This window comes from Bombus vancouverensis, chromosome 4 (assembly GCF_051014615.1).
Source record: "Bombus vancouverensis nearcticus chromosome 4, iyBomVanc1_principal, whole genome shotgun sequence".
Lineage (NCBI taxonomy): Eukaryota > Metazoa > Arthropoda > Insecta > Hymenoptera > Apidae > Bombus > Bombus vancouverensis.
In genome coordinates, this window is record NC_134914.1 from 13,981,485 (window position 1) to 13,993,803 (window position 12,319).

General features: G+C 36.1%; 1 protein-coding gene across 4 annotated transcripts in view; it reads left to right on the forward strand.

Moving 5' to 3' along the window:
* LOC117156607 (uncharacterized) overlaps nt 1–11,755 on the forward strand; it is a 16,401-nt gene extending 4,646 nt beyond the window's left edge. The window contains exons 1-12 of one of the 4 annotated variants that reach the window (XM_033333792.2): nt 822–1,105; nt 2,872–2,974; nt 6,397–6,488; nt 8,344–8,453; nt 8,809–8,931; nt 9,018–9,170; nt 9,259–9,437; nt 9,540–9,842; nt 9,909–10,099; nt 10,172–10,360; nt 10,864–10,920; nt 11,302–11,755. In XM_033333792.2, the coding sequence (XP_033189683.1) occupies nt 2,881–2,974; nt 6,397–6,488; nt 8,344–8,453; nt 8,809–8,931; nt 9,018–9,170; nt 9,259–9,437; nt 9,540–9,842; nt 9,909–10,099; nt 10,172–10,360; nt 10,864–10,920; nt 11,302–11,535 (1,725 nt within the window). In that variant the 5' untranslated portion in view covers nt 822–1,105; nt 2,872–2,880 and the 3' untranslated portion in view covers nt 11,536–11,755. Of the gene's footprint in view, nt 1–821; nt 1,106–2,871; nt 2,975–6,396; nt 6,489–8,343; nt 8,454–8,808; nt 8,932–9,017; nt 9,171–9,258; nt 9,438–9,539; nt 9,843–9,908; nt 10,100–10,171; nt 10,373–10,863; nt 10,921–11,301 lie in introns of those variants that run through there. The other 3 variants (XM_033333793.2, XM_033333795.2, XM_033333794.2) reach the window with 3 other exon arrangements.
* The last annotated feature ends 564 nt before the right edge of the window (nt 11,756–12,319 follow it).

A 12,319-nucleotide genomic window follows, 5' to 3' on the forward strand; every position in this document is an offset into this window, starting at 1 on the left:
GCCTATAATACAAATTTATGTTATTTATTATGAATATTAAATTTTCTTATTTAGAATAATTTTACCAACACCGACACAATGAATGCGTCAAGTGTGCAATGCTTGTTAAGTTCGCCCTGACAATGAACGCAGACTACATGTACGTCTATCCGTGTATGTATATAGTGTATAGTAACAAAAATAACCCTTGTATTCAAAAACAAATCAATAATGGTCTTCGCTACAATTTGAAAATAATTTGGAAACATTTATATATATTCCATACATAATATACAGTTATATTATATAAAAATATAATCAAATAAAATTTATAAACCAATGTTTATCTCCATTAAAAAGAAAGTATTTAGTATTTCTACAGGTTTTTTGAGAAAGTGTTGAAAGAACAGTCGTTTCAGAGAAAAATGCCGTGCTATTTGAAAAAAAGAAATATACTCCTAGAAACCTAGAAATCTAGGTCATTGATAACCCACGTTTTTCTAAGTTTTTTAAAATGATTAAAATACGATAAATTCCACGGACTAACAAATTTTTAACAATGTAAATGATTTATATAACATTTTCAGAAAAAACAGACAAATACAATATAATATTTTACAAAAATTATTTTTTATGGTATAGTATATTTCAATCTATTGTGACTGTCAATGAAAAATATATAAAACTGTGTGTGGCAGTCAACCAATGTGTTAAAATGCGACTTTTGGAGTATTAATGTATTGTGTTATTGGCCGTGATGCCGGTAGGCAGGCGCTGCCTTCGCGCGATGACCCTCTTACCTCTTTACCGTTTCTTCCTGGCAAGTACGACTACCGCGCCGTGTCTCCACACTGGTCTGTAACTCTGGCGAACATTTCGCCGCGATCAGTTGCATTTGCTAGCCAGTAGCTACCAAGCAGGAGGTGTACATCTCATTTGTGCTGTATCATCATCCAATACCAATTTTGGTTGGATCATTTTGACGTACCAACGTCAAGTGATCCTACCTTTTACTCCTTTGATCGATTACCTTTCTATTATCCCTAGTTGACATTATCCTGATAATCTATCCACCTGTTAGTAGATTATCGTCAATGAAATATCGTGAATGAAAACAAGAAGATAGGTAAGACATTTTTTAATCGCTTTCTAGTTTCTTTACTTAGATTCTCGCTTATTAGTTAACCCTATAGTTCGTTCAAATTTCATCTAGTTATTTTTAAGCTTATATTTAATTTAGCTTTTAAACGTGTATTTTTAGCTTTACATTTGTGTTTTGTATGATGTATGATATAGAGATGTAGATAATTTGCGTTAGAAATGTGTGGAAATTTTAAATAGTATAGATACACGTATTTGATCAAACTTTTAACAGTGTTTTGTTTATCATATATATGTGAGGATCTTGAAAGAATACCGCGTTTGTAAAAGCCGCGTAATCAATGAGTTTAAACGTGTTCATGCCAGTCCGTCATGTATTGCTGATTCATCTCAGGATGATGATATATTGAATCTATTATGTGTAATCATCGAGCATGAAAAGTACGTGATTAAAATCTCTCTATTTTTATAATTTCACTATCCATTCATCGGATATATATATATATATATATATTTCTGATAGGAACTATCAAATTATTATAAATAAATTCCTTATTGAGTATTGTATTTGAATATATTACTGCAATAAATATGGCTTAAAACAGCATTAAGTATACTTTTTTATGTACGAATATGAAAAATAGGAATATGAAAAATTATTTCTAGCGTATTAAGAACTGTACGTTAGCTATCGGATAGTAACTTGCCAACAAGCTTTTATTACAAAATTTACATATAAATGAATAAATATCGCCATAGATTTACGTATGTTATATCGGTCGTGAAAAATAACAATAAGATCAGGTGGTCTAATATTTTTAGCCGGTAGTGTAGATGTGAATTGATCTTGCGCACACTGTGCGCTCCATCTAATGCGGGATGAGAAAAGTGTCAGCCGCGAAACAAGGCTTCTAAACTTGTCTATCAAAGTGAATGACTTCAGTTCTATAGGGCAATCAATATACATATTTAAGTACGTTTTGTACTTGTTACATCCATTAGAGCGAGTATAAGAAGATACGTGCAGGAAGGTTTAAATAATGTTCGACGTTCAGCGATTTACGAGACTCGTTCACGACCATGACTTTTCTCACTCGACTGTGACAAAAGCTGAAGCGTCGATTTAATTAGATGGTTTTTTTGATTGGTCGGTGATTTTGTACTGACCAATCAGATTCGATTTTCATTTGTTTGACGTGATAGCACATTCTCGATCATAAGATACGATATGATCTTATCAATGATACGAAAGTTTACGCGGGAAATATATACCGATCGAACAATCTATGAAATAATTATTGCTGGTCGCAGACTTTTGTGTAAATTTATATTTTTATAAATACAAGTAAAGAAATAGAATTTAGATAGAGATTTGTTTCACATTTAATGTATTTCTGCATCTTTGAATTTCGCATAAATGCATACAAATCTGCAATCTGATTATTATTAACTCTGCCGTTCTTCTCATTTCTGTGTGATTCGAAATTAACGTTATATTTCAATAGAAGTTATTAAAATATAGCTAGCTTTTAAATATTTGATTTTAGTATTCAATGTAATGTTACTACTTCTTGTGTATTCTACGTGTTTTCTGAATAAAGTATTCCAAAAAAGGAAGATATCTGGAAAGATACAAACATGAAGACGAAGTAAGGAGAACAACAGAGTTAGATAAAGAATTTGTACGTACTTCTTTATGTACTTGCTGATATTGAAATTATTTATTAGATATTTTTTTTTAATGAAATCTCGTTTGTTCGAAATGAGTATTTTTATCCATTTCTGTTACAGTTAGGCAAGATGGAAAACGCGGAAGATGTGAAGACAACCGTGGAACTATATATCTATGACCTTACAAAGGGCATCGCCTCTATGATGTCTAGACTCGTCATCGGTAAATTAAAATATCTCTTAGACAAGTGTGATGCATGGTGTTTTGGCATCGAAATGTAACAAAATGATGAATGATTATTACCAAGAAAAATATGAATTACTGGCCTCGTTCGTACCACCTAGGCCGTGTTGTGCGTTATTTAAAGGTACATTTCAGCGTCTTCTTCTAGTTCGTGCGAGGTAAACAGGAACAACTGGGTATTTTTGAGCCATAAATATAAAAAACGACATGCGCAAAATCCAATTCTCTATTTATTAAAAATACACACGGATCACAACCGAATGATGTAACCGATGACAAAATTGATGAATAATTTATTGTCAATGATTCTTCAATGAATAATCCATGAATGAAAATATTGCTTAGGAAAACTAACAATTAACGATTATGAAAATATTTTGTGTTATTAACACGTGACTTGTGAATTTTATAAAATGACAGTAGTATAAGTATTCCATTAGTTTAATAATTGCAATAATTAAAACTTTTATTTTGTTTCCAGTAAAGAGTATTAAACTTGAAATGAGCTCCATATTCTAAAAAACTACAAATTTCCTTTATAGTTGGGTTATTAATAACGAATAAACGATTAAAGCAAATTCGACAAATACGCCAAAAGTTATCTTAGAATAGAGGAATTAAAAACTGCACCGTGCTATCTTAGGAATCGAAGCAATTTAAAGAGGAACAATCATAGAAATGAAACGAATCGTAGGGCAAAGGTAACTTGGCACAGACGTGTTCGTCATTGGGACCGTCATTAGATTTGTTGTTTCGTGTGATCTTAATTTATTCTAAATTTGGGATACTGAACACAGCGCTGTGAGAACATTTATAGTCAACATCCTCGTTGTTTTCAAATTTGTACGCCTATTACCTCTCATTATTTTCCTCGTTATTTTATTATTTCTTTTGCTAACTGTTCTATTCTCATAAATTATGATCGTTCATTATTCATTATTTTTCAGTAAAATTAAGTTCGTGTCATATTACAAACAATCTTCTTATTGTCGCACAATCTCATATCTTGATGAGGCTAACGATAAGATGTAATATCCAATGAGGAATTATCAATGGAAAGTAAGGTGAAACAGAAAGCTCAAAGAATCTATTTGAAGAAAATTTGGGCGCATGTTGCGGTACAATGCGGAAGTAACGAGAAGAAGGAAGGGAGAAAGCGCTCGATTCGAACGAAATTCCACGGAAAAGTTGTAAAATACAACATACGCACACGTGTCTCCGCGAGGCGTTTACGTCATGTATCCAAGGTTCGTTCGCCACTCACGATTAGTCGCCGAGCTTGCGGATCTATTTTCAGAAGCCACTACTTGTAATTGTTCGCGAGCTTGGTATTTCACACTGCACGCGATTCTCCTTACAAACAAATAAATACGCGGTTTGTAGTCTTATCTACGCAGAGTACTGGAAAACGAATCATAAGAACGAAGTTCAGGGACTGAAAGCGGGAATGAAGAATGTTTAACGTTACGTGTTGCAGATGTACCGTGAAAATAATAAAACGGAGGCCAGACAATACGGAATAACAACAAAGGAGAATAACGATGTTCGTTAAATCGACTAAAAGAGCGCACAATGAAACGAAATTCATTTTGCAATTTATTTCTCTTTTGTTAGTCAATAGATGTGTAAACGTATCGCAGTTATGGATCAGAAATATGTTCATCTTTTCGTACTATATTTCGTTCTTTGAATTTCTTCGATACTTCTCGAAACTCCAGAATAATTAATTGAGCTAGAGTTAAACGAACTATTAAATATTTTTCATATTTATCGCGATAGGTTTGTAGGCTACTATGTTATGAAATAGAGTTTGTTTCTCTTTGTATTTGACATAAACGAAATATCAGTGTTACGTAATAATTTCAAAGAAATATACTTCGTTTAACTGTATTTAACGTATTGGAAGTTTGTTCTTAAATTAACGGAAAGTTAATGAGAATTAGTTAGGATCGGCGGAATGTTGCATAATCTCTGAAAGTGGTGAATTGTCGAGCCGGACGGCTGTAGCAGCTATTTCTCGCGGTTATTTCACCACGACGACCCTCCCAGAAACGCGTTGCAATAAGATAATCGCGGATGTGCTTAGCTATTCCCGCGATGAGAAACTAGGTCGAAGGAGACTCGAGCCGACGATTACGAGCCCGAACCTCGTCCAAGCAAACTGAGATTGTACTTTTACGAAGCGAATTTATGCGGCAAGGACTTGGCGCGATATTATCGTATCGCACGAAGAGTTCGTTGGTCCTTGAGCAGTATTATTTACCGCGATCTACGAGTTCACTTGGCCATATCGATGCCAAAACACAAGTATCTTTGCATCGATGTAACTGATATCGTAAATTCTGTCCCTGATACAACTAACTTTGTGCAGCACGTAAATTAAAATAACGATTAATATTTTCTTTTCTATAATATTTATTTTCTTAATATAATCTTTCTCGTTCCTGAGGCATATTATAGTAAAAAAGACTCTTAAAACTGTTTCCTATGTTATCACATTTTATAATACTTATACGTATTTGATCCGTCGTTGCATGTATGGCTTTTCTAGATATGTATTCAGCAGCACTGTTTTTAGCGATAACGATTCACCGATACCAGACTCGATCGACGAATGCTTTAACCGGTAATAATAATAACAATACAACAGCAATGATTCATACAGAGTTTAACCAATTGTTTACAGCAAGCCCGAGCAAAGTACGAGTTCGGTTTAGAATATTACTGTATTAGAGTATTACATCAGTCTGCGTTCTAGCTTTGTTCACCTAGGGAAGACGTATCTCCATCATTATTGTTATCGGTTAATACCCGTCGTCGATTATAGCTGTTTTTGGTGAAAATTGTCGTCCATGAAGTTCGGTGTTGGTGAACTGTTCCCGGTAAAAACAGTGTGTATGAAATTCGTGTCGGCGATCTCAACGAGACCCGTGCTAAAATTATCAAAATACGACTGTACTAATTCCGATGTAATATTAGCATAACTAGGCCATTCCAAACATTCGCAATGCAAGACTTCTAATGTTCTAACTGTCCACCTAACGCGTCCACTGCGTAAATTTTGCATCCAAGTCGACGAACGATATCGCGACGTCCATAAATAATTTTATAAATGAAAAGTCACGAAATCTTATGGAGAAGCTTCTTAGAATAATTCACGTGCAAAGCGCAGATGGAGAATTCTATAACACAGGCGTACATTACGCACAGAGAAATCTGCAAAGCGTCGGAGTTTGGCATAGATGCTAATAAAAATTCGATCAGCGCTAAAGATACTGAGATAATTTGCATGCATATTTAAAACAAAATTCATTCGTTCGTAGAAAACCGAATACGTTAAGATAAATTATATAATCGATAAGTGAATACTGATAATAGAAAGCATTGTTATCCACGCGTAGGTCAACATGTAGAGGGTATATGGCACACGGCGATCGTTGCTTACGGAAGAGAATACTTCTTCGGCCCATCTGGAATTCAAACTGCTCGGCCCGTGAGTATATCTCTGTATAATCATAGAATTATTTACAAAGGAAAAAGAAAGAAAACAAGGACGTTTTGAAGCGTCTTGAAGCGACGTGTAAATAAAAATATTATCAATTGATCGATAAATATCCACGTGTACGATATGAACGATTAAGCGTTAAGTTACTCGAAATGCATCTCTCCATCGTCGAAATGGTGACCTATCGGGCCACGCGCTAGTAGTAGTGACGAGTCATTCTGGCCATACGATACGCTAGACACGGAGTGGGTACTAAATTTGGTCTGGTTGAACCTAAAAATAATTCCCTCGAGCTTTACCTCGCTCTCTTTCACTCCTCTCTCTTTCTCATGGCTCTTTCCATCCCATGGCCCTATCGTCTAGATTTTACGAAGGCGAAAGCTATCGGTAAGTCTCTTCTCGGCTCAGCAGAATCGATCCGTTAAATCTTCTGCTCGTAGTCGTGTATAACGCTGCTCGTCGATCTCTCAGCGCGCGAAAACAAAAAAATGCTAGCATCTCGTGAAAGCCTCGGGTTTCCACCATCTATATTTAGCAACGGATCCACACGTACTTGAAACGAGCCATGTTTTCAAATTCAAATTTCTCAAACCGAGATTGGAAGAGATTGGAATCGAGTGCGTGAAGTTCGTCGAGTGTTGGAAACTAACTGTAAGTCGCGCAAATGTGATCGAGAAGTTAGATGCAAGACAAACGATTCGAAGATAGATCGATTATCTAAGATCAAGTTTAACGTCTCCCAAGGTTCGATCGCGCATCGTTGCCCGCTCGTTTCTCATCGTTCGTCGTTCATCGCGCATCGTTTTGCTTCACTGCTGAACGACCGAACGAACGAACGAACGAACGAACGAGCTACTTGACCGTCGTTAAGATCGACGCGACCGTTACTGCGGTAGACGATCAGCTGGCAGGTGTTGTTTGATGTGCACAGTAGACGCGACGTCATAAGTAAAAGCAAACCGAAAACAGCGACGACGAAGAGCGTGCGCGCTGCCTGCCATGCGAACTCGAATATCGTTCGTTTATCTTGAGTTACGGTTGCCGGCTGCGTGGCGTCGAATCTCGAGGTGCCGCGACGCCAGTACGTATTCGAGTGGTTCCTTGACGAGAAAACGGTTCATCGCGCTCTTACCGATTCCGGTGTCTCTTTGATCTTCCGTTTCTGTCTCTCCATCAGACGTGACATCGTTCTTCTCGCACGACTCGACTAGGTGCAAAATAGTTTTAGTATGCTTCCAACGAAAGCAAACTCCAGTGTTGTACTATTTACGGTGATTGTTATCATACGCGTTTGTTGGTAACTCGGATAACTTAATTTCCAATTGATCGTTTTCTTCGTGTCAATCGTGATATTTTTATTTTTATTTTCCACTCGCTTTAACAATTGTACATATGTATTTGTAATTACTTGGATAGTTATACGACGTACGGATATCTCGTGACGATCCACGTACATACGTTAGGTTCGTTTCAATATCCATTCGTTGAATTTCGTTCGATTATGAAATTTCTTCGAGAGGCGTCGCTTCCTGTTGATCTTCCTCTTTGCGCCACTTTCGGCGTCTCCCGTTCTCTTTTTTCTCTCTTTTATTTGGCACATTCTTTCCTACGTTCTGCTACAGAATGCAACACCGATACACTAGCCGTGGGCGGTTATTTTAAGCGTTTCTTACAGGGAAGCGCAAGTTTGTCGTGCTTCTAAAATTACGTGCACGCTAATGCCGGAGGGGGTGGAAGCACACTCACCGCTGAGCCGGCTGTCGGAAAATTGACATTGACGCGTTTTTCACCAATTTTTTGTTCATCAGCCATCGCACGCGGTTAATTTCGCTCTCTATTTCAGGGTGGCACAGTGTTAGGGGAGCCGCACAAAGTGGAAAGAATCGGCGAAACATATCTGCCATATTCTGTCTTCTTCGAATACATAAACGGCTTGGGAGTGTCTACGTTCGCGTGAGTTATCATCGAATAAACTAGAATCTAGGCGTCCGAAAATTTAAATAAATCTCATCAATAAGAATAAGAAATAAGACAAATTAATTTATTATTTATTACGTTGTCTGATTAATTTTACAATCTTGCAAATAATTAAATACAGTATAACTACAAATGCAGCATAACTACGGTATAAATACAAATAACAAATAGCGTTCATTTTATATCATTATATCGTTAATTAAGATTAGAATGTTTTTTACCTTCGAGTTTAAAAGAAAATCTTATGATTACACAGTTTTGCGAGCTGCTATTTATGATTTTGTATTTACATTTATATTTACTGTGATTGTTATTTGTCGTTAAATTGCAGCCCGGGTACTTACAACCTCTTCAAACATAACTGCAACAGCTTCACAAACGAAGTCAGTAATTTTCTAGTGGGTCAAGATATTCCCAAGTACATCCTAGATCTGCCGGAGGAAATACTACGAACGTACGAATGATTATCAGTTAAATTTGATACTTTCCTTTCCTTTTTCTCTTAATGTTCGTCTCTTATTAAAATTTAAATTGTTTTAGACCGATTGGACAACAGATTGGAGGACTCATAGAAGGTTTGTGTAGTAGCGCGAGTAGAGCATTTATAGTTGATCCAACATTCCTTGAACCAAGAAATCATAGAGAGGTTTCGCCGGAATTTCAACTTTTAAATGAGGCTATCGAAGAAGCAAGGTAAAAACGCGTTTCTCGTTTATTGGTTTTCCTTTCTTTTCTTTTCTTTTTGTGACCGTCTTTAAGTACGATGTAACTATTATGGCAGATTAAATTCAATCGCGCTAGAAGAAAGGAGAAACGAGATCAACGAGAAACTCGCGAAGAAAGATAGAAAGAAAAAAAAGAAGAAGAAGGAGAAGAAGCAAAAAGGAAGCAAGGATAGCGGTGCGAGCGATAGCAATAGTACCGGACCCAGTAATTGTACACACATGGCGGAAAGTGAAAGTACATCGATTTCGTAAAATAAGATACACGTATCTCTTAACTGTCTTGTATATTTTGTTTACTTTTTCTCTTTATCGGTATACTGTTTTCATACGAATTTAGGTGCTATAAGTCTGAGCGAAATGCAAGCTTCGAACGGCGAGAGCACGGAGGTGCTACCATCGGAGCGAGTAATGCAGATGGAGGAAGAAGAGAAAAAGGAACTGGAAGAAAGGAAACGTCATCGAGATCCTCCCATCGTGTTTAAGGACTCAGTGGACATCAAAGAAGAGTACCAGACGTTAGTGAAGTTGCTGGACGGGAAATTGAACGAAGAGGATCGCGTGTGCATGGATGAGCTTCGACAATACGTCTTGGAGAACGAGGGTTCTTGGGCACTCGGAGACAACTTTTTAAATTTCGTAGGTAAGACGACGAAAAACGATATTCTTCGTTGTAAGAGTATGTATCAAAGACAATTTGTGTATTTAGGACGAATACTGTATGATAAAGCTCTGGCAAGTGACGCAAGGGTGAAATTATTGAACATACTCTCGGTTGCTGCGTTAAAGGACGACGTAATCTTACTATTGCATCAGGACAGAAGGGAACATATAATTATGAATTACGCTTTTGATATCGATCGTCATCCTGCTGAAGAACAGCTTCCTCTTGCACAATTTGTAAGCAAATTAGAATCGTCTGTGTGCATCGATAAATTTAACGAATTTTTAATTTTCAATTATACATTATAGTTGGCAAACATGTTCGAAAACCTTAGTAGTTCAGAATGGTTGTTGTATATATCGGAATGGCAACATCAAACTCAAAATATCAGTAACATAAGGGTAACGACGAAAGTTGCAGTGCATTCGTTGCTTTCCAATTCGGTTGACTTGCAAATTCGTGGTGCCGCTATTATTCACAATCTTGCCTGCAAGGAGGTAAAAACTGTGGTCTGTATCCTTCCTATCCAATTAACAATTTCCTGTTTCGTTTTAATTACACATCTAATATTCAGCGTGAAAAGAAAAACAGAGAGAAAGAAAATCTAATTCTTCAGCGCGCAATTCTAAGATAAAATAACGTGTAGTTTGCAGTGTCGCATAACGAACGCTTTTACTATCACTTTTTAACTAATCCAACAAACAAAGTGACGCTTTCTTTCTCGCGAATAGAAGTGCTGCCTTTATTAATAAATTAGCTGTACTTATAAAGGTATTAAACCGTGAGAGGTACTTTAACCATGTATCAAATTTGGTAACTGATTCACGGACGAGCAACGATATCATCCCAAAAACGATTCCCTATTATAAATAGCTATGATTCAAGTAATATATAAATACGTTTTCTCGTTGCTCGTTTGTATTTGTATACATGTATACAATGTTGCGATGCAGTTGGAATTAATGGATACCTATCGAGAGACCGGATACTGTGTTTTCAGAAAATGAACAAAAGCAAAAATCTGCGGCGACTTTTACCAAAAGGCAGCATTTCTAAGGTACTTGTCCGAACATGTATGTATAATTTAACCGCACGTTACGGTAAGTCGTCCATCACAAATTTACGATTTCATATCCATGAACTGCGAATGCACATTTTATCAGTAGCAATAATATGATTTAAATAACCGTACATTCATCGCCATCGTCGTCGTCATCATCGTCGATTTAATTTTGCATTATACATACATCGAATAACCAAAGAAAGCAGCGTCAGTTCGGATATTAATTTATTTGTATCTATCCTTTTGGAAGAGCGAGGAAGTGCAGCTTTTTTTTTTATTGTTCAGCATTTTCTATCTGTCGTTTTGCAGTCTTCGATGTGTAATTAAACAATCGTGATTTCATTTTAATCGTCTTTCTTTTTATGAAATGTATAGGTGTTCGATGACGTCGCTGTAGAATTGACAATGGCACTGTTACAATATTTCAATGGCAGCCCTGCTGAGGAACAGTTGTACGCGTGCATGAAGTCATTGGCACGTTTCACGCAGATCAGCGGCCAAGATGTACCGCAACTTATACAAATGATTGGGCCGGAACCAAACAAGTTTCGCGGAACGTCGGAGAGGATCGACGAACAAATCGATCAGGTTAATAAGAAGTTGCGTTAACGTGACTCGCAATTCGACTCGCATTAATAAGAAATATTGTTAAATTCCAAAATACGATGCTATCGGTAAACAGATTAATTGTGTTATAATTGAATTTTTACATAGAGATTTTACTGAAATTATCTGAATATAGCATATTATTATAATTATTATTAATAATTGTTGTCATTTAATAATATTATTATTACTATTATTATAATTATATTACCATTATCGAAAATTATAGCTCCCCATTACTTTCACCTACTTTCTTCGCGCAAAATGAAATTTTTCTCGTTGAAACGACCTTATTGTCCTACTTAACTTACATCTGTAACTAAAACCGACGTAATTGACGTTAAACTGCATTGGACACGGATCAAGCAGCGAAACGAAAGTTACGCAAATGCAAAATTATCGAACAACGTAAATAAAGTAGCTAAGATATTCTATTAAAGCATAAAATATTACGATATTAATGGATACTTTACCAAAGCTCAATGCATAAATCAGAGAGCCAGTAAGGGTCCCCGTAATGAATAAAAAGAAACAGCATGTCACTTTGAATACTTTAAATCCTTTCAAACTTCATCAAATTCATAGATCGCAGTAAAGCAAGAGACAGTGGCAAGATAAATATCGACCACATCCTTGAACCTTCCTTTCGTAATTACGATATTAAAAACAATCATATAAACTGATCAAACAAAAAAAAAAAAATAAGAACAAAGCAAAGTAAAATTGCAAATGAAACGCAACGTTAACTCGATGATACTCTTTAATACACTAAACCTACGTACACATA